This window comes from Salmo salar, chromosome ssa07 (assembly GCF_905237065.1).
Source record: "Salmo salar chromosome ssa07, Ssal_v3.1, whole genome shotgun sequence".
Taxonomy (NCBI): domain Eukaryota; kingdom Metazoa; phylum Chordata; class Actinopteri; order Salmoniformes; family Salmonidae; genus Salmo; species Salmo salar.
In genome coordinates, this window is record NC_059448.1 from 23,961,095 (window position 1) to 23,984,667 (window position 23,573).

The following is a 23,573-nucleotide window of genomic DNA, read 5'->3' on the forward strand; positions in this document are numbered from 1 at the left end:
AAAAATACTCTGATGTCCGTCTTTTATTTTTCTGCCATTTTTCTACCTGGCTGGCTGGCTGGCTACACACACAGTGTGTAGGTTATTTACAGTAGGAGATGGGCTTCTATCATCTTCAATCATTCTATTTGGGCTTTGATCTAAAAGGTAGCTAGCAAATGTGAAACGGATTTAAATGACAAGAGTTGACAGCTGTATGAGTTCACCATTTACACAACATATGCTGCAACCTTTTGTAATTTTAATAGTTTGTTTCATATTGGCTGGCTTCCAACAATAGCTGAATTTGCAAAGCTAGCGAGCACCAATTCAGTTTCAGTGGTGTTTGCTATAATCTTTGCTACCCGGGTTAAATAAAGGTGAAATAAAATAAATAAATAAAAGTTCACTTGCGACAATTTAGCTTTTGCAACGAGACCATTAAATATATTTAAGACAATGGTAGAAGAGAGTGTAGTTCTGTTCAGTTTGGATTTCAGTTTATCGCTAACCTTATCACAGGGACTTTGAAGCACTAACTTACATCATCTGCATGCTGATTCCATCTTTGACAACGCCACATAAATGGAATAGGTACTAGCTAGCTTAATAGTTAATATTTGTGCGCTAGCTCTGCATATTCAGCTAGTGTGTGTGCGCGATTGACTGGATTAACCTCACGTCAGTTACGTAGCAAGCTAAGGAACTGGCAGTGGATCAAACCATTGTGAGGCAAAGGGTGGGGGGGTTGCAATCTTTTGAAACTTAAAAACGCGCTATTAAGTGTCTATAATCAGCACAATTGCTTTCATTGCGTATTATTAATATTATTTAAATTACATAGTTATGTTTCAGTGATATATTGGGGGGACAAATCATATTTTTCCCAGGATGGGGGGGTCGTGTCCCCCCCGTCCCCCCCGGGATGTCCGCCCCTGAATCTCCCACAACACCATGCAAAAAGCATTGTGTTTGACATAATATAAACAGTCTACAGTAACTCTACAGTATGCGTTCTACCGTGACTGGTATGATAGTTATCTCTTCTCTTAGTTTCTATTCCAGGTGGGTATAGAGGTCTGCCTTGGGGCAACACCAGCAGAGCAGGCTATGAAATATGAGCTGGTCTCCAAGCAATCCTCCGTGAGCTTAAGGCACACAAAGCAGAACTCTTTATTGCACCTTGGACAGAGAATATTCTTACAACCAGTCTTGTCGTGTTCCACCCGTTGGCCACAGGTGGGACAGGCGCGAATGGAGGGGCAGTCGGTGACACCTGCCACCTGAGGGAGAGACGTGGTTTTGCAGTTCTTCAGCAGTTCCAGGTCCTGGTTGATACAGCCCTCGTTGTTACAGTGGTCAGAGCGTGGCGCAGGACCTTTCCACTGCTTCAGGCACTGCCAGCAGAACTCATACCTCTGACCTTTGTCTGCAGTGCACACTGTGCAGAGGACACTGAGGTTGGAGAGTTCCTGTCTCTCTACAAAGGTTTTGCAGGCAGGGCACTGTTATAAAAAGGGTAAGGTAAGAAAGTAAGAGGAAAGAGGGGGAGATTCATTGTTATCAAATCATGTTGCTGCTGTAACACATTGGCAGGGTATTTAAGGAAAATGCTGTTTACATGCATAGAGATGCATTAACATGATAATACACTATGAGCCTAATAACAAATTATGAATAATGACTGACCAACAATAGATGTACAGTGAGGGAAAAAAGTATTTGATCTCCTGCTGATTTTGTACATTTGCCCACTGACAAAGAAATGATCAGTCTATAATTTTAATGGTAGGTTTATTTGAACAGTGAGAGACAGAAGAACCACAAAGAAATCCAGAAAAACGCATGTCAAAAATGTTATAAAATTATTTGCATTTTAATGAGGGAAATAAGTATTTGACCCCTCTGCAAAACATGACTTAGTACTTGGTGGCAAAACCCTTGTTGGCAATCACAGAGGTCAGACGTTTCTTGTAGTTGGCCACCAAGTTTGCACACATCTCAGGAGGGAATTTGTCCCACTCCTCTTTGCAGATCTTCTCCATGACATTAAGGTTTCGAGGCTGACGTTTGGCAACTCGAACCTTCAGCTCCCTCCACAGATTTTCTATGGGATTAAGGTCTGGAGACTGGCTAGGCCACTCCAGGACCTTAATGTGCTTCTTCTTGAGCCACTCCTTTGTTGCCTTGGCCGTGTTTTTTGGGTCATTGTCATGCTGGAATACCCATTTTCAATGCAATGGCTGATGGAAGGAGGTTCTCACCCAAGATTTGACGGTACATGGCCCCCGTCCATCGTCCCTTTGATGCGGTGAAGTTGTCCTGTCCCCTTAGCAGAAAAACACCCCCAAAGCATAATGTTTCCACCTCCATGTTTGACAGTGGGGATGGTGTTATTGGGGTCATAGGCAGCATCATCTGACCACAACACTTTCACCCAGTTGTCCTCTGAATCATTCAGATGTTTATTGGCAAACTTCAGACAGGCATGTATATGTGCTTTCTAGAGCAGGGGGACCTTGCGGGCACTGCAGGATTTCAGTCCTTCACGGCATAGTGTGTTACCAATTGTTTTCTTGGTGACTATGGTCCCAGCTGCCTTGAGATCATTGACAAGATCCTCCCGTGTAGTTCTGGGCTGATTACTCACTGTTCTCATGATCATTGCAACTCCATGAGGTGAGATCTTGCATGGAGCCCCAGGCCGAGGGAGATTGACAGTTCTTTTGTGTTTCTTCCATTTGCGAATAATCGCACCAACTGTTGTCACCTTCTCACCAAGCTGCTTGGCGATGGTCTTGTAGCCCATTCCAGCCTTGTGTAGGTTTACAATCTTGTCCCTGACATCCTTGGAGAGCTCTTTGGTCTTGGCCATGGTGGAGAGTTTGGAATCTGATTGATTAATTGCTTCTGTGGACAGGTGTCTTTCATACAGGTAACAAACTGAGATTAGGAGCACTCCCTTTAAGAGTGTGCTCCTAATCTCAGCTCGTTACCTGGATAAAAGACACCTGGGAGCCAGAAATCTTTCTGATTGAGAGGGGGTCAAATACTTATTTCCCTCATTAAAATGCAAATCAATTTATAACATTTTTGACATGCGTTTTTCTGGATTTTTTTGTTGATATTCTGTCTCTCACTGTTCAAATAAACCTACTATTAAAATTATAGACTGATAATTTATTTGTCAGTGGGCAAACGTACAAAATCAGCAGGGGATCAAATACTTTTTTCCCTCACTGTAGCTCAGCAAGCACAAAGGATTCTGAGAACCATATGTTTCTTAGAGCTTGGTGAGAAGGTGGTTGTCCTATGATTATTTTGCATACAACCTTCCCACAACTTTCTGGGAATGGTGCAGGATATTTGCTGGGCTTTGGAATATTCTCAGCACATTTAAGGAACATGACAAAAAAATTATAAACATTTCGTTTTTTCATTACTTTAACAGAACATTTCCTAAAGGTTCAAACATGGTTACATTTAACTTCAATTTTGGTAATGTTCTTGGAATGTTCTCCAACTGGTTTGACATTAGGAATGTTCTCAAATAGTTCAGAGAACGTTAAGAAACAACGCTCTTGTCACGTCCTGACCATATACTTAGGTTTTTTTGTATTATATTTGGTCAGGACGTGGCAGTTATGTTTGGTTATGGTATAGTGGGGTTGTGAGTGTTGGGGTAGGTTCTAGGTTAGGTATTTCTATGTGGAGTTTGGTGAGTGTATGTCTGTTGGGTTAATTGGGGTTGGGACTCTCAGTTGAAGGCAGGTGTTGTCTATCTGCCTTTGATTGAGAGTCCCATATAGTGGGGTGTGTTTGTGTTTGATTTTGGTGGGTAATTGTATTTTGCACTGTGTTTCGTTTCACCTGTGAAACTGTCACCTTTCTCCTTTGCGTGTTTATTTTGTTTTGTCGTTTCCATCTAAAATAAAGATGATGTGGAACAGTCAACCTGCTGCGTATTGGTCATCGAGTGATTTCGACATATCTTCCGATGAGGGAGAATACGAGGAACGTGACAGCTCTTCTGTCGGAATTTCAGCACCTTCGGCAGAGAAGCACATTTAGCAGCGATTACAGCATCAGGTCTTCTTGGGTATGATGCTACAAGCTTGGCACACCCGTATTTGGGGAGTTTCTCCCATTCTTCTCTGCAGATCCTCTCAAGTTATGTCAGGTTGGATGGGGAGCTTTGCTGCACAGCTATTTTCAGGTCTCTCCAGAGATGTTAGATTGGGTTGAAGTCCGGGCTCTGGCTGGGCCACTCAAGGACATTCAGAGACTTGTCCCGAAGCCACTCCTGTGTTGTCTTGGCTATGTGCTTAGGGTCGTTGTCCTGTTGGAAGGGGAATTTTCACCCCAGTCTGAGGTCCTGAGCACTCTGGAGTAGGTTTTCATCAAGGATCTCTCTGTACTTTGCTCCATTCATCTTTCACTCGATCCAGACTAGTCTCCCAGTCCCTGCACTGAAAAACATCCCCACTGCGTGATGCTGCCACCACCATGCTTCACCGTAGGGATGGTGCCAGGCATTCAAGCCAAAGAGTTCAATCTTGGTTTTATCTGACCAGGGAGTCTTGTTTCTCACGGTCTGAAAGTCTTTAGGTGCCTTTTGGCAAACTCCAAGGGGGCTGTCATGTGTCTTTTACTGATGAGTTGCTTTCGTCTGGCCACTCTACCATAAAAGCCTGATTGGTGTAGTGCTGCAGAGATGGTTGTCCTTCTGAAAGCTTCTCCCATCTCCACAGAAGAACTCTGGTCACCTCTCTGACCAATGCCCGTCTCCCCCAATTGCTCAGTTTGGCAAGGCGGCCAACTCTAGGAAGAGTCTTGGTGGTTCCAAACTTCTTCCATTTAAGAATGATGGAGGCCACTGTGTTCTTGGGGACCTTCAATGCTGCAGACATTTTTTGGTACCCTTCCCCGGATCTGTGCCTCGACACAATCCTGTCTCGGAGCTCTACGGTTTGGTGTTTGCTCTGATATGCACTGTCAACTGTGGGACCTTATATAGACAGGTGTGTGCCTTTCCAAATCATGTCCAATCAATTGAGTTTACCAAAGGTGGGCTCCAATCAAGTTGTAGAAACATCTCAAGGATGATCAATGGAAACAGGATGCACCTGAGCTCAATTTCGAGTCTCATAGCAAAGGGTTTGAATACTCATGTTAATAAGGTATTTCTGTTTTTTATTTTTAATATATTTGCAAACATTTCTTAAAATCTGTTTTCGCTTTGTCATTATGGGGTATTGTGTGTAGATTGCTGAAGATGTTTTTTTATTTAATACATTTTAGAATAAAGCTGTAACGTAACAAAATGTGGATGAAGTAAAGGGGTTCGAATATTTTCCGAAGGCACTGTGCCATATGCAGAGGCTGTAAAACAGATTGGTGGAACTACAGTGCGGACTGGTGGAGCTTCTATGGTTGCTCCTGTACTCAGTGGACCTACTATCGGGGCTGGTGCTTCTGCTGGTCCTGGCATGGTTTTAAGACCTGTTCAGAAATCTTGCGATCATGAATGTGCTCTGTCAAAGGACACTTTGATAGTGAATAAAGTTAACTTCATAGCTTTCATTGGTAAGGTTATCAACACGACTCAGGTGGTGGAAAGCAGTAATGCCAAGTTAAAGATTATCGTGGAAACGGCAAAATAGTTATTGGGGGTAACAGATGTTATTGTGGAAATGGTTGTTGACATGCTCAATTATCCTAAAGGTGGATTGTTTCAGCATGATATAGATTAAGTTTAATGGATTGGGGGGGTATTTTTTTTGTAGTAGTAGTACAGAATTAGGCAGACTATGATTGATCACACACTCCAGCACAGTAGACTGTTATCCACAGTTAGCGCACCTTGAACGTTTGTTTGCGGACCGCCATAATATCATTGAAGAAGAAGATGAAGAAGAAGAAGTCTACTCAGACTGGTGAGCCAATCAGAGCTACTGTAGGACTATATGCAAATAAACCACTTGCCACATGGGCCTGCCATCGTTCAATTTGAACTGGACTGTGTGTTCACAAGCAGTAGTAACATCGCAACTTTAGATCATTACAACGCATTCGCCAAAAGCTACACCTGAATACCACAGGAGTCCTCTTACATTTGGGAAATTCACAGTCCTATTGACCAAACAACCATGAAAAGGTAGGATCTCTCTCCCTCAGCTCAGTTGCCTATGCACATCAACTCGATCAACAACTAATGCAAGCCAGAGCAAGATAGGCTAAAATCTAACCCTCTCAAACTTAAGGTAGTTAGTTGGCAGTCAAAATTGCACTTAAATGATGGAGAGGGGTGCTGTAATTTGTGAACCGTTCCAAAAGGAACCTGTTCCAAAAACAAAAACAAGTAAAGTACAAGGAGGTTGCCCATGGGGGTACCCTGCTCATCCTTCTGCAGGCAGCTTGCATGGTTGTCCCCACGTTTTGACAACTGAATGAGAACTTGCCTGCCTGCCAGCATATTTATCGAGGCCAAAATACATTTCATTGACAACTAAGAGATACGCTAACTGTGGATAACAGTCTAGCTGTAGCCATCAAAAACGATGAGGGGAAAAAGTCAGTCACTCATCCAATTTTGTATTTTTATTTAACAAGGCAAGTCAGAAACATTTCTTATTTACAATGACGGCCTACACCAGATGACGCTGGGAAAATTGTGCACCACCCTATGGGATTCCCAATCACAGCTGGATGTGATTCAGCCTGGATTTGAACCAGGGACTATAGGGTTACCCCTTGCACTGAGATGCAGTGCCTTAGACCGCTGCGCCACTTGGGAGCCCCCAATGACATGACATACTCCCAGAGGCTAGCTAGCTAACGTTAGGCTCAGTTTTTTTATCATGCCAATTAACGTTAAATGGCTAGTTACATAAATAGATACGATAGCCCAGGGGTGTCGAAATCAATTAGCGCACATATTGAAAAAACACAACAAATTCGTGGGCTAGACATACTATATTTTTTGTTTTTACAAAAAACGTGCACCTGTGAAAAAATATGGCCCTTTATAATGTCCACTTATTTACATAGGATGCTGTAATTACCATTTTAACACATTAAAACAAAAGAGAGAAATAGTATTTGTCAATCCTTTGCTGCTGTGCTTGCAGATCTGCATAATATACTGCGAACCTAATCAAAAAGTATTTAATAACTCCAAATAACATAATCATAGCTATAGGTTTATTGTAACATTTACATTTTTTGCACTGCATGGATCACCTGTGCAGTTGAATGCAGCCTTGCTATATGGGGCACTCAATGTATTATAGCTGAGTAGCCAGCCTAGGCTGCTGCTCAAATATTGCTGTTATAGGCCTACATGTTTCTCCTTTACATGTTGTTTTCTGGCAGGTTGTGTTTTTTGTTATTCAAGCTTTTAAAAAATGAAGCCAGACTGCGACATTTTAGTACACTTTCCCTTAGCTGCACGCTGTAAACGGGACACATGAAAGGAGTGCAATTGAAATTGAATTCATAGATGAGAGCGCATTATGCTGTAATTTCATAAAGTAGATGACTCAACTGTTGACTTGTTTGTGAGTCTTAATTGGCCCCAGAACCTTGTTTGACACGTACGCAAGCCTATTAGCCATGTTAGCAATAGTTTTTTGGGCTACAAAGAAATGTATTTGGGAATTATATATAAAATGCATTGAACTGCATCCATCTATTCTGCCAACAATGCCTTACTGTACATCATGGAATTCTGAGTCAAATATAACATATTTTTAAAGCCTCTTATAAAGTTGGGAAATTAATATTTTTGAGTGATATTATGATTGTCAGTTTGTTTCATATCTGCGAAGTAGTTAATGCTGTCAGTTTAAAGACATGCAGTACATGACCAAAAGTATGTGGACACCTGCTCATCAAACATCTCATTCCAAAATCATGGGCATTAATATGAAGTCCCCCCCCTCCCCCCCTAGATGTTGGAACATTTCTGTGGTGGCTTGCTTCCATTCAGCCACAAGAGCATTAGTGAGATTGGGCACTCATGTTGGGGGATTAGGCCTGGCTCTCAGTCGTTCAGTTCATCCCAAAGGTGTTCAGGGGTTGAGGTCAGTGCTCTGAGCAGGCCAGTCAAGTTCTTCCACGCCGATCTCGACAAACCCTTTCTGTATGGACCTCTCTTTGTGCACGGGGGCATTGTCAGGCTGAAACAGGAAAGGGCCTTCCCCAAACTAGCACAGAATCATCTAGAATATTCCAGAAAATTGCAACAGAAATGGCGCTACACCAAACTGGAAGTCTTCCGACTAGCTTGGAAAGACAGTACCGTGCAGTATCAAAGAACCCTCATTGCTGCTCGATCATCCTATTTTTCCAACTTATTTGAGGAAAATAAGTACAATCCAAAATGTATTTTTGATACTGTCGCAAAGCTAACTAAAAATCAGCATTCCCCAAGAGAGGATGTCTTTCACTTCAGCAGTGATAAATTCATGAACTTCTTTGAGGAAAAGATCATGATCATCAGAAAGCAAATTACGGACTCCTCTTTAAATCTGCGTATTCCTCCAATGCTCAGTTGTCCTGAGTCTGCACAACTCTGCCAGGACCTAGGATCAATAGAGACACTCAAGTTTTTTAGTACTACATCTCTTGACACATTGATGAAAATAATCGTGGCCTCTAAACCTTCAAGCTGCATACTGGACCCTATTCCAACTAAACTACTGCTGCTTCCTGTGCTTGGCCCTCCTATGTTGAGCATAATAAATGGCTCTATCCACCGGATGTGTACCAAACTCACTAAAAGTGGCAGTAATAAAGCCTCTCTTGAAAAAGCCAAACCTTGACCCAGAAAAAATATAAAAAACTATCGGCCTATATCGAATCTCCCATTCCTCTCAACATTTTTTTTAAAAGCTGTTGCGTAGCAACTCACTGCCTTCCAGAAGACAAACAATGTATATGAAACGCTTCAGTCTGGTTTTAGACCCCATCATAGCACTGAGAATGCACTTGTGAAGGTGGTAAATTACCTTTTAATGGCGTCAGACCGAGGCTCTGCATCTGTCCTTGTGCTCCTAGACCTTAGTGCTGCTTTTGATACCATCGATCAACACATTCTTTTGGAGAGATTGGAAACCCAAATTGGTCTACACGGACAAGTTCTGGCCTGGTTTAGATCTTATCTGTCGGAAAGATATCAGTTTGTCTCTGTGGATGGTTTGTCCTCTGACAAATCAACTGTAAATTTCAGTGTTCCTCAAGGCTCCGTTTTAAGACCACTATTGTTTTCACTATATACTACATGTACCTCTTGGTGATGTCATTCGGAAACATAAAGTTAACTTTCACTGCTATGCGGATGACACACAGCTGTACATTTCGATGAAACATGGTGAAGCCCCAAAATTGCCCTCCCTGGAAGTCTGTGTTTCAGACATAAGGAAGTGGATGGCGGCAAATGTTCTACTTTTAAACTCGGACAAAACAGAGATGCTTGTTCTAGGTCCCAAGAAACAAAGAGATCTTCTGTTGAATCTGACCATTAATCTTGATGGTTGTACAGTCGCCTCAAAAAAACTGAAGGAAATCAGCGTTACTCTGGACTCTGATCTCTCTTTTGACGAACATATCAACACTGTTTCAAGACTGTTTCCATCTACGTAACATTGCAAAAATCTAAACTTTCTGTCCAAAAATGATGCAGAAAGTTTATCCATGCTTTTGTCACTTCTAGGTTAGACTACTGCAATGCTCTACTTTCCGGCTACCCGGATAAAGCACTAAATCAACTTCAGTTAGTGCTAAACACGCCTGATAGAATCTTGACTAGAACCAAAACATTTGATCATATTACTCCAGTGCTAGCCTCTCTACACTGGCTTCCTGTTAAGGCAAGGGCTGATTTCAAGGTTTTACTGCTAACCTACGAAGCATTACATGGGCTTGCACCTACCTATCTTTCCGATTTGGTCCTGCCGTACATACCTACACGTACACTACGGTCACAAGACGCAGGCCTCCTTACTGTCCCTAGAATTTCTCAGCAAACAGCTGGAGGCAGGGCTTTCTCCTATAGAGCTCCATTTTTTATGGAATGGTCTGCCTATCCATGTGAGAGACGCAGACTCGGTCTCAACCTTTAAGTCTTTATTGAAGACTCATCTCTTCAGTAGGTCCTATGATTGAGTGTAGTCTGGCCCAGGAGTGTAAAGGTGAACGGAAAGGCACTGGAGCAACGAACCGCCCTTGCTGTCTCTGCCTGGCCAGTTCTCCTCTCTCCACTGGGATTCTCTGCCTCCAACCCTATTACAGGGGCTAAGTCACTGGCTTACTGGTGCTCTTCCATACCATCCCTAGGAGGGGTGCGTCACTTGAGTGGGTTGAGTCACTGACATGACCTTCCTGTCCGGGTTGGCGCCCCCCCTTGGGTTGTGCTGTGGGGGAGATCTTCTTGGGCTATACTCGGCCTTGTCTCAGGATGGTAAGTTGGTGGTTGAAGATATCCCTCTAGCGGTGTGGGGGCTGTGCTTTGGCAAAGTGCAGATGGGGTTATATCCTGCCTGTTTGGCCCTGTCTGGAGGTATCGTCGGACGGGGCCACAGTGTCTCCCAACCCCTCCTGTCTCAGCCTCCAGTATTTATGCTGCAGTAGTTTGTGTCGGGGGGCTAGGGTCAGTCTGTTATATCTGGAGTATTTCTCCTGTCTTATCCAGTGTCCTGTGTGAATTTAAGTATGCTCTCTCTAATTCTCTCTCTCTTTTTCTCTTTTTCTCGCTTTCTTTCTTTCTCTCTCTCGGAGGACCTGAGCCCTAGGACCATGCCTCAGGACTACCTGGCCTGATGACTCCTTGCTGTCCCCAGTCCACCTGGTTGTGCTGCTGCTCCAGTTTCAACTGTTCTGCCTGCGGATATGGAACCCTGACCTGTTCACCGGACGTGCTACCTGTCCCAGACCTGCTGTTTTCAACTCTCTAGAGACAGCAGAAACGTAAGAGATACTCTGAATGATCGGCTATGAAAAGCCAACTTACATTTACTCCTGAGGTGCTGACCTGTTGCACCCTCGACAACCACTGTGATTATTATTATTTGACCCTGTTGGTCATCTATGAACATTTGAACATCTTTGCCATGTTCTGTAATAATCTCCACCCGGCACAGCCAGAAGAGGACTGGCCACCCCTCATAGCCTGGTTCCTCTCTAGGTTTCTTCCTAGGTTCTGGCCTTTCTAGGTTGTTTTTCCTAGCCACCATGCTTCTAAACCTGCATTACTTGCTGTTTGGGGTTTTAGGCTGGGTTTCTGTACAGCACTTTGTGACATCAGCTGATGTAAGAAGGGCTTTATAAATCAATTTGATTGATTGATTGAATGTCATTGTATGCTGTAGCCTTAAGATTTCCCTTCACTGGAACTAAGGGGCTTGTCGTGAACAATGACAAACAGCCCCAGACCATTATTCCTCTTCACCGAAATGTACAGTTGGCCCTATGCATTGGGGCAGGTAGCGTTCTCCTGGCATCCGCCAAACCCAGATTCGTCAGTCAGACTACCAGATGGTGAGGTGTGATTCATCACTCCAGAGAACGCGTTTCTACTGCTCCAGAGTGGAATTGCAGCAAGCTTTACACCACTCCATCCGACGCTTGGCATTAAGCATGGTGATCTTAGGCTTGTCTGCGGCTGCTCGGCCATGGAAATCCATTTCATGAAGCTCCAGACAAATAGTTTTTGTGCTGATGTTGCTTCCAGAGGCAGTTTGGAACTCGGTAGTGAGTGTTACAACCGAGGACTGACGATTTTTACGCACTTCAGCACTCATCTGTACCATTCTGTGAGCTTGTGTGGCGTACCACTAGGAGTTGTTGCTCCTAGACGTTAACACTTCACAATAACAGCACTTACAGTTGACCGGGGCAGCCCTAGCAGGGCAGAAATTTGACAAATTGACTTGTTGGAAAGGTGGCATCATATAACGATGCCACGTTGAGTCACTGAGCTCTTCAGTAAGGCCATTCTACAGCCAATGTTTGTCTATGGAGATTTCATGGCTGTGTGCTCGATTTTATACACCTTTCAGCAAAGGGTGTGGCTGAAATAGCCGAATCCACTAATTTCAAGGGGTGTCCACATACTTTTGTATAAGTAGTGTACATTCCATTCTCAGCATCAACAAAACTCTCTGTCCTCTATCTATCTTGTTAAGTGTTCTGGCCACACCCACTAATTGGCCACATCTGATGTTAATGAGTGCTTGTTTCCTTTGAAATGGGGTATGTTTGAATAGCTTTTGTTCAAGTTAAAACAAATGGTATGCTTGTTCCATCCTGGTGGTGCAGTGGTTTAATCCCATGGATTAGGAACTGAAGATCATAGGTTAAAAAAAATCAGTGTTACCATTGCGGAAACTTATGGCTTCTTTCCCAGAACCAATAGAAACCAAAAACGTACGTTCCCTCAACTTCTAAGGAAGCAAATGTGCTAGCTGGGAGGTGATCTGTATATCTATTGTCTCTTAAAAAAGTACAGGGTACTTATTCATAGCTCCAGTTTATACACTTTACAGCAGTGAGAACATACCATTAATCATAAAGAATGCAGATGAATTTGAACAATGAAACACTCACTGATTTGTATTCACAGTATATGGCAGCAGCCAAGGCGGCCATGGTCTTCTCAAAGTGCTGCATCTCTTCGATGGTGAGCGCAGCCAGTCTACGTACCTCCTGGTAAGACCACTCAGCATCACACTTTTGCAAAGTGCCATTCTTAAGTGCAGGACACATGAACTTGTACTGACCCTGGGACAACAATAACAACACTTGTTGTGGAGAACATTGGAGGGCAAAATGATTGGATTTTGTTTAAATGATTTTCAATAAAATAGAATTGAAATGCAAGAATACATAGAATAACAGAATCATGTGTTTGTATTTACTGTGTTTTTTTGGTCCACATTTACACTGAGTGTACAAAACAATAGGGACCTTAATATTGAGTTGTTCCCCCTTTTGCCCTCAGAACAACCTCAATTCTTTGGGCCATGGACTCTACAAGTTGTCGAACGTGTTCCACAGGTATGCTGGCCCATGTTGACTCCAATGCTTCCCACAGTTGTGTCAAGTTGGCTGGATGTCCTTTGGGTGGTGGACCATTCTTGATAAACACGGGAAACTGTTGAGCATGAAAAACCCAGCAGCGTTGCAGTTCTTGACACAAGCCAGTGTGCCTGGCATCTACTACCATACCCTGTTCAAAGGCACTTAAATATTTTGGCTCGCCCATTCAGCATCTGAATGGCACACATGCCATGTCTCAACTGTCTCAAGGCTTAAAAAACCTTCTTTAACCTGTCTCATCCCCTTCATTGACCCTGATTGAAATGGATTTATCAATGGATCATAGCTTTCACTTGGTCAGTCTATGTCATGGAAAGAGCAGGTGTTCATAATGTTTTGTACTCTGAGTGTATAAATGTATATGTAATTGATTAACTGATGAAATGTGAGTACCTGGTCCAGTAGGCTGCGGCACCATCCAGTCAGGGACTGTGGGGTGACTGCGTGACCACAGGACATCTCCGCCCTTAGAGACACAAGGTCATCATCCAGGGCTGAGTCAAAACAAGAAATGTAATAATGAACACATCTTGAAATTGTAATGACGCAAGTACAAGTTGGTCTTAAGTTAACAGTCAACTCTCAACAGCTGAATTCAAGTGTGATAATTTAGTTATTACCCCAGCTATGGACTGTGGGGCAGTTAGATCACATATATAATCACAAATGCAGTAACTACACCAAGATGACTACACTTTTACGCATAAGCAGGGTAGGGTAGGTTACTTTCTAAATGTAATCTGTTACAGTTACTAAAATAAACAGTAACGTAAATGTTAGATTACCCCAACTCAGTAACGTAATCAAATTACTTTACCCTTAAGAGGGATTAGAAGACAAAAATGAATATTAACAATTGTAGGACATATATCGCGTGATAAATGCAATAAATGCACCATTTTGTAAGTCGCTCTGGATAAGAGCGTCTGCTAAATGACTTAAATGTAAATGTAAATAAATCAATGTTAGAGTTTACACAGCTGGCCATAAATGGATGTTGCATTTACTTTATGGGTTGGTTATGTAGGCTTATTCTAACCCATGGCAATCTACATTAACACCAATGATGATAATAATATGATTAGGCTTACATTTAAAAAAGTCTCAGATTTCCAGTCATTCCAATTAATTTAATACCCCTAGGACTTGGAAATATGGAACAATAAAAATGTATCGCATATGCTGTATTTGCTATAGGCCTATTGTTTATGCTTCTATTTGTGACACCTTGATATCAAAAGTGTGCGAGTTTGAGCATGTGTCTATTAGGCCTATGGACATCTTTTTCAACACAAATTAGATTGAGCAATAAAAGCCCCACAAACTGTAACGAGCGTCATATAGAGGAGACCAAGGCGCAGCGTGTTGAGTGCTCATCGTTATATTTTAATGAAAACGAACACTAGACAAAATACACAAAATGACAGCCAACAGTTCTGTCAGGTAAATACAAGGAAACAGAAAACAACTACCCACGAAAACCAAGTGGGAAAAGGCTGCCATACTTATATGGCTTCCAATCAGAGACAACCATAGACAGCTGCCTCTGATTGGAAACCATACCCGGCCAAAACATAGAAACAAAAAACATAGAATGCCCACCCCATATCACACCCTGACCTAACTAAACAGAGAAAAAACAGCTCTCTTAGGTTAGAGCGTGACACAAAATTCTATTTCATAGGCTGCGATCCGCAGTACGCAGCTGTTGCAAGAGCGCATCTTTTTGGCTTGCCATTGGTCACAAAAATAATATGCAGCTTAAATGTCTTCAATTGAATCTTTTATTGGGTTAAAATACACACATACAGTGCATTCAGAAAGTATTCAGACCCCTTGGCTTTTTCAAAAATATTTTTGCATTACAGCCTTATTGTAAAATTGATTAAATTGTTTTTCCCCCTCATCAAACTACCCACAATACTCCACAATGACAAAGCAAAAACAGGTTTTTAGAATTTTTCCCACATTTCTTAAAAATAAAACCAAAAATACCAAAGGTGTTTCAACAAAGTACTGAGTACAGCGGTCTGAATACTTTCCGAATGCTCTGTATAGCGTGCATTATAGGGAAATAATGCACGCTCTAGAATGCTTCAAGCCAGTCAGAAACGAGTATACAACAATGCCATGGTATAAATTAAAATATCTGGTCTGATGACTTTGATGGACTACTATGTCAACATTATTACTTTGGAGTGTGGGGCAGTTAAGTCACATATTTCATCACAAATTACTACACTTAGACTACCACCACAGAATTTGTAAACTGTAATAATAGAGTACAGAAGATAAGGAGGCATAAGTGGGAAGTCTGAACAACAGCAGCATGTTCACGATTTCCTCCCTGGACTGAAGGGAGATACTGTAAGTGGGAAGAGGCCAGAGAAGGGCACCCCTTCCCTCTGAGCAGTTCTGCCCCCAAGGGGAAACACAGTCAACAGAGCATAACATACATCTAAGTTTCATTAATTCAAATACAAATTCGTGATTTTTTTGTGTAGACCATCAAAATGTAATTATGCTTTCCTCCTGGTAATCTTCACTGCCCCAAAAATCTCTGCAGCAGTCGCCTTTAAACCTTTCATTCAACCTTTCGGTTGAAAGAGATCTGTGTAGCCTGTTCAGTTTAGTCAGTATGTCTTTCTTTACTCCACACAAAGAAAGTTTGTTATGATTTCTACTTCCATGTTCTAGTCGAGGAATTTTTGAAAATTCCTAGGTTCTAGTGTGTGGCGAGCACAGAATTGCACATCAGCGCTGCCAGCTGGATGGAGGTTTACTATTGTGCAAGGCAGCCTACAGACCAGTACTAAAGGTAAACGATAACTACATGTAGATAAACAGTGGTAGGTTAGTTTACTGGGTTGGAGTGTCTTATGTGCTCCCCCATTGTTATAATTCGAATGTTCTGAAAAGTTCCATGGCAGTTAATTCAACAGTGGTAAGTTGGCAAAATGATATGATGCGGTTACTCAAACAGCTGTGATTTGGTAGTAGATCATTCTGATTGGTAGTAGATCATTCTGATTGGTAGTAGATCATTCTGATTGGTAGTAGATAATTCTGTTCGGATTCCATATTCAAATAGCATAATAGTAGACCAAGTTAAGGGAAAGGGGGATATCTAGTCAGTTGCACAACAGAATAAATTAAATGAAAATGTTTCTTCTACATTTAACCCAACCCATCTGACGTGCAGGGAGCTACCTTAATCGACTTCCACGGCACAGCAACTTTTCAGTTACTTTTCCCACTGCTCTTAACTGCTAGGCTACCTGCACCCTTTTCACACTTTATACCTTTTTATCTAAAGTTCTGGGTAAGTGGTAAAAATGTCAGTTTCTAAAAGTGGAGACAAAAAGTAGTTGATGCAGTTACTAAAACAGCTGCCATTTTTGATTGGGAGAAGATGATTCTGTTCTGACTCCAGACTCCCAAGTTTTTGTCTAAAGTTCTGGGAAAGGTGTCAAAATGTCAGTTGTTTGTACAAAGTTTTTTATGTTAATGCAGTTACTGAAACAACTGTAACATTTGATTGGTATCAGATTTGTTTTCAGATTTCAGATTTGAATCCACAAATGGCACCAGAGGGTAGGGCTGCCGTCTTATCGGCGCTCAACCAATCATGCTATTTTGTTTGTTTTTTTGCATTGTTCGTAACTTGTTTTGTACATAATGTTGCTTCTACCATCTGTTATGACCGAAAAGAGCTTCTGGACATCAGATTGGACAGGGATTATTCACCTCAAATTGGAAGAGGAGTTAGGATATACTGCAGACACCCGACCAGGCCCCGATCCCCGTGATTCGCTGGAGAAGGAAATGGAGATTTTGAGGCAAAAGATTAGGGTGCCTTGCGGGGATCAGGCTACGAGTGGCTAATCTGCCCTTGCCTTCCATCCTGCTAGCTAACATTCAATCGCTGTAAAATAAATGGAATGAACTGAAAGCACGTATATCCTACCAACGGGACATTAAAAACTGTAATATTTTATGTTTCACCGAGTCGTGGCTGAACGACGACATTAAGAACATACAGCTGGTGGATTATACACTATCAGCAAGACAGAACAGCAGCCTCTGGTAAGACACGGGGCGTGGGCCTATCCATTTATGTAAACAACAGCTGGTGCATGATATCTAAGGATGTCTCAAAGTTTTGCTCACCTGAGTTAGAGTATCTCATGATAAGCTGTAGACCATACTATCTACCTAGAGTTTTCATTTGTATTTTTGTAGCTGTCTACATACCAGCACAGAGCGAGGTTGGCACTAAAACCGCACTAAATTAGATGTATTCCGCCATAAGCAAACAGGAAAACGCTCATCCAGAGGCGGCGCGCCTAGTGACCGGTGACTTTAATGCAGGGAAACTTAAATCAGTTTTACCGAAATTCTATCAACATGTTAAATGTGCAGCCAGAGGGAAAACAATTCTAGACCACCTTTACTCCACACACAGAGACGCGTACAAAGCTCTCCCTTGCCCTCCATTGGGCAAATCTCACCATAACTCTATCCTCCTGATTCCTGCTTACAAGCAAAAATGAAAGCAGTAGGCACCAGTGACTCGGTCTACAAAAAACTGGTCAGATGAAGCAGATGCTAAACTACAGGACTGTTTTGCTAGCACAGACTGGAATATGTTCCGGGATTCTTCCGATGGCATTGAGGAGTACACCACATCAGTCACTGGCTTTATCAATAAGTGCATCGTGGACTGTACTTACATACTAGAGGTTGACCGATTAATCAGTATGGCCGATTAATTAGGGACAATTTCAAGTTAGGGACGATTTCAAGTTTTCATAACAATCGGTGATCGGTATTTTTGGACCTGTTACGCGAGTGCAGCAAGGAGCCAAGGTAAGTTGCTAGCTAGCATTAAACTTATCTTATAAACAATAATTAATCTTAACATAATCACTAGTTAACTACACATGGTTGGTGATATTACTAGTTTAACTAGCTTGTCCTGCGTTGCATATAATCAATGCGGTGCCTGTTAATTTATCATCGAATCACAGCCTACTTCGCCAAACGGGTGATGATTTAACAAGCGCATTCGTGAAAAAAGCACTGTCGTTGCACCAATGTACCTACCCATAAACATCAATTCCTTTCTTAAAATCAATACACAAGTATATTTTTTTAAACCTGCATATTTAGTTAAAAAGAAATTAATATTAGCAGGCAATATTAGCTTCTATGGGCTACGTGGGACGCTAGCGTCCCACCTGCGGGACACAGCCAGTGAAATATCAGGGCGGCAAATTCAAAAACAACAAAATGTCATAATTCAACTTTCTCAAACATACAACTATTTTACACATTTTAAAGATACACTTCTCCTTGATGTAACCACATTGTCCGATTTCAAAAAGGCTTTACAGCGAAAGCAAAACATTAGATTATGTTAGGAGAGTACATAGACAAAAATAATCACACAGCCATTTTCCAAGCAAGGACATGTGTCAATAAAACCCAAAACACAGCTAAATGAAGCACTAACCTTTGACGATCTTCATCAGATGACACTCCTAGGACATTATGTTACACAATACATGTATGTTTTGTTCGATAAAGTTCATATTTATATCCAAAAACAGCATTTTACATTGGCGCGTGATGTTCAGAAAATGTATTCCCACCAAACACTCCGGTGAATGTGCACATCAATTTACAAAAATACTCATCATAAACGTTGACAAAATATATACCAATTATTTAAAGAATTATAGATAGACTACTCCTGGATGCAACCGCTTTATCAGATTTTAAAATAGCTTTACGGAGAAAGCACATTTTTCAATATTCTGAGTACATAGCTCAGCCATCACAGAGAGCTATACAGACACCCGCCAAGTTCGGGGCAACCTAAACTCAGAATTAGTATTAGAAATATTCTCTTACCTTTGCTGATCTTCGTTAGAATGCACTCCCAGGACTGCTACTTCCACAAGAAATGTTGTTTTTGTTCGAAATAATCCATATTTATGTACAAATACCTCCGTTTTGTTCGTGCGTACAGATCACTTATCCAAAGGCATAATGCGCGAGCGCGGAACCAGAGACGAAAAGTCAAAATGTTCCATTACCGTACTTAGATGCATGTAAAACGCTGTTTAAAATCAATCTTTATGGTATATTTAACGTAAAATTTCGATAATATTCCAACTGGACAATAGCATTTTCATTCAAGAAGAAAAAGAAGGAACGGCGCACTCGCGTAACTGCGCATATCCAATCCCTTTGTTGCCAGGCAGACCACTCAGTAACTGAGCTCCTATACTCTGCCCAGTGACAGGAGAATGCTCAAACCACTTTCTGAAGGCTTTTGACAGCCAATGGAAGCCTTAGGAAGTGCAACGTAACCCCACAGATACTGTAGTTTCGAAAGGGACTAGAAAGAAGAACTACAATTCTCAGATCCTCCACTTCCTGGTTGACTTTTTTCTCAGGTTTTTGCCTGCCATATGAGTTCTGTTATACTCACAGACACCATTCAAACAGTTTTAGAAACTTCAGAGTGTTTTCTATCCAAATCTACTAATAATATGCATATTCTAGTTTCTGGGCCAGAGTAGTAACCTGTTTAAATTGGGTACGTTTTTCATCCGGCCGTGAAAATACTGCCCCCTAGCCCAGACAGGTTAACTAGGGAAATTGTGTCACTTCTCTTGCGTTTAGTGCAAGCAGAGTCAGGGTATATGCAGCATTTTGGGCCGCCTGGCTCGTTGCGAACTGTGTGAAGACCATTTCTTCCTAACAAAGACCGTAATTAATTTGACAGAATTTGACATAATTATTACATAACATTGAAGGTTGTGCAATGTAACAGCAATATTTCGACTTAGGGATGCCATCCGTTCGATAAAATACGGGACGGTTCCATATTTCACTGAAAGAATATACGTTTTGTTTTCTAAATGATAGTTTCAGGTTTTGACCATATTAATGACCTAAGGCTCATATTTCTGTGTGTTTATTATATTATAATTAAGTCTATGATTTGATATTTGATAGAGCAGTCTGACTGAGCGGTGGTAGGCAGCAGCAGGCTCGTAAGCATTCATTCAAACAGCACTTTCCTGCGCTTGCCAGCAGCTCTTCGCAATGCTTGAAGCACAGCACTGTTTATGACTTCAAGCCTATGAACTCCCGAGATTAGGCTGGCAATACTGAAGTGCCTATAAGAACATCCAATAGTCAAAGCTATATGAAATACAAATCGTATAGAGAGAAATAGTCCTAGAATTCCTATAATAACTACAACCTAAAACTTCTTAACTGGGAATATTGAAGACTCATGTTAAAAGAAACCACCAAATCAAATCAAAGTTTATTTGTCACGTGCGCCGAATACAACAGGTGTAGACCTTACAGTGAAACGCTTACTTACAGGCTCTAACCAATAGTGAAAAAAATGTATTAGGTGAACAATAGGTAAGAAAAGAAATAAAAACAACAGTAAAAAGACAGTGAAAAATAACAGTAGCAAGGCTATAAAAGTAGCGAGGCTACATACAGACACCGGTTAGTCGGGCTTTCATATGTTCTCATGTTCTGAGCAAGGAACTTAAACGTTAGCTTTTTTACATGGCACATATTGCACTTTTACTTTCTTCTCCAACACTGTGTTTTTGCATTATTTAAACCAAATTGAACATGTTTCATTATTTATTTGAGACTAAGTTGATTTTATTTATGTATTATATTAAGTTAAAATAAGTGTTAATTCACTATTGTTGTCATTGTCATTATTACAAATATATATATATAAAAATCGGCCGATTAATCAGTATCGCCTTTTTTTGGTCCTCCAATAATTGGTATCGGCGTTGAAAAATCATAATCGGTCGACCTCTAGTACATACCCCAATCAGAAGCCATGGATTACAGGCAACATCCGCACTGCCGCTTTCAAGGAGCGGGACTCTAACCCGGAAGCGTATAAGAAATCCCCTATGCCCTCCAATTAACCATCAAACAGGCAAAGCGTCAATACAGGACGAAGATCGAACCGTACTACACCAGCTCCAATGCTCGTCGGCCCAAGAGGCTTCTAAACAGCTTCTTCCCCAAGCCATAAGACTCCTGAACATCCTGAACAAATGGCTACCCGGACTATTTGCATCCCCCCCTTTTACGCTGCTACTACTTTCTGTTGTTATCTATGCATAGCCACTTTAATAACCCTACCTGCATGTACATAATTACCTCGACACCGGTGGCCCTGCACATTGACCCCTGTATATAGACCCGCTTTTGTTATTTACTGCTGCTCTTTAATTATTTGTTTTTCGTATCTCTTACTTTTTTGGGGGGGTATTTTCTTAAAACAGCATTGTTTGTTAAGGGCTTGTAAGTAAGCATTTCACTGTAAGGTCTACACCTCTTGTATTCGGCGCATGTGACAAATAAAATTAGAATAGTGGTGAAATAGGCAAAGACGTCATACCCTTTATGTCACGTCCTGACCAGTATAAGGGTTATTTGTTATTGTAGTTTGGTCAGGACGTGGCAGGGGTGTGTTTGTTTTGTGTTGTCAGGGTTTTTGGGTAGTGTTCTATGTTTTGTATTTCTATGTTCTATTTTCTAGTTATTCTATTTCTATGTTTAGTTTATTGTTTTTACCTTCAATTGGAGGCAGCTGTTCCTCGTTGCCTCTAATTGAAGGTCCTATTTAGTAGGGGTGTTTTTCTATGGGTTTGGTGGGTAGTTGTTTCTTGTTTAGCTGTATGCCTGACAGGACTGTTTTCGTCGTTCTTTTTGTTCTGTGTTCATTTATTTAATAAAGAAGAAAATGAGCATACACATTCCCGCTGCATTTTGGTCCAATCACTACGACGGCCGTGAAACTTGTTGGGAGACTGGTCAAAATTTCTGTTGTTTATAAAAAGTTTGAGAAAATGTTGTTGATGCAGTAACTTAAAGAGTGGTAACGTTTGATCGGTACCAGATAATTATTTTCTCATTCCAGGTTTGAATAGCAGGGAAGTAGACCAAGATGCCATACCCTCTAACTTTGTTGAACTTGTTGGGAAAGTGGTCAAAGTAGCTGATGTGTAAAAAGTTGCATTGCTTTTAGTGAATAGACTAGAATGTTGGAAGTCATGATGTCACGATGGGACCTTTAGAATGTTGATTGAGGACAAAAAGTTTTAATCGTTTAAAAGTATAAAAGCTATCAAAATGTTGTATGCAAGCAACTTAATCCTGATCACATTTTAATGGTTGAATGGCATTTATAGCTTAAATGTTTTAAGAAGAGTAGTGTGCGAAAGGATGATGATGATTATAATAATAATAATAATAATATCATCAATAATAAAAAGTCTGAAATAATTCATACATTAAAGTGTGGCTGCTTTCGCAAGCCATACTAATAATAATTACTTACGATCTAAATCATCCTGTCTGTTGACAAATTTGAGAGTGGAGTCTCCCGGGTCATATCTCTTCATATTGTTGCTTTCTGTCTTCTTTCTGTCTTTCAGTTACTTCCTCACACACAGGGCGGATTGTGAGATATGACTAAGGGAGGCAGGCAGGTGTGCTAAAACCTAGAATTTTCCTTGGCTTTGTTTTACAACATCAGTACATTTTACTTTCTCTTTCCACATACAGTAGCAGTTACAAGAAGTCACATAATAACAAGGAAATAAAGAAATACTTTATAATGATATTGTTGTTGTCACGTCCTGACCAGTATAAGGGTTATTTGTTATTGTAGTTTGGTCAGGACGTGGCAGAGGGTATTTTGTTTATGTGGTTCGGGGTGGTGATTTTTGTAGTAGGGTGTTTGATTTATTATTTCCGGGTTTTTGGTCTACGTTTGGTCTATGTATCTCTATGTTCTTTCTGGTTTGTGGTATTTCTATGTGTAGGTTTATGGGGGGTTGGACTCTGATTGAGAGTCCTATATATGGGTAATTGTTTGGTGTAGTGGTGTGGGAGATTGTTTCTTGATTTGCATGTGTGAGCATGACAAGACTTTTGTTGTTCGTGAGTTCTTCGTTTTTGTTATTTTGGTGTTCTCTTTATTTTAAAAATAAATACAAGATGAGCATCCACATTCCTGCTGCGTTTTGGTCCTCTATCCCCGACGACAACCGTTACAGAATCTCCCACCACAAATGGACCAAGCAGCGGAGTAAGGAGCAAGGGGAATTCGATATGGACTGGCGGGAGAAATGGACGTGGGAGCAGATTCTGGCCGGAGAGGGCCCATGGAGGAAGTCTGGTGAGGACCGGGAACGCTACCGGGGTACACGACTGGCGAGGAAACTGGCCCCAATACATTTTTGGGGGGGGGGCACACGGACAGATCGGCGGAGCCGAGGATGGAACCAGAGCTAGTCGGGGTAAAATTGGAGGTGAGAGAAACAGACTATAAAGGAGTTGATGGGAAAATTGGAGGAGAAAAGGATGAGAGAGCTACTGTGTTGGTGTATTAGGCACGACATTCGCCCTACAGAGCGTGTCCTAAT

The 23,573-nt window shown here is 41.4% G+C and overlaps 1 protein-coding gene across 1 annotated transcript; it reads right to left on the reverse strand.

Annotated features, from left to right (window-relative positions):
• Window positions 1-941: 941 nt before the first annotated feature.
• On the reverse strand, window positions 942-22,681 carry LOC123743848 (probable E3 ubiquitin-protein ligase ARI5). The gene is made up of 4 exons (XM_045722549.1): window positions 22,484-22,681; window positions 13,471-13,571; window positions 12,586-12,759; window positions 942-1,484 (listed from the first exon to the last, which is right to left on the reverse strand). Exons 1-4 carry the CDS (start codon window positions 22,545-22,547, stop codon window positions 1,029-1,031), a joined length of 795 nt encoding a protein of 264 aa, XP_045578505.1. The 5' UTR covers window positions 22,548-22,681; the 3' UTR covers window positions 942-1,028.
• Window positions 22,682-23,573: the final 892 nt, after the last annotated feature.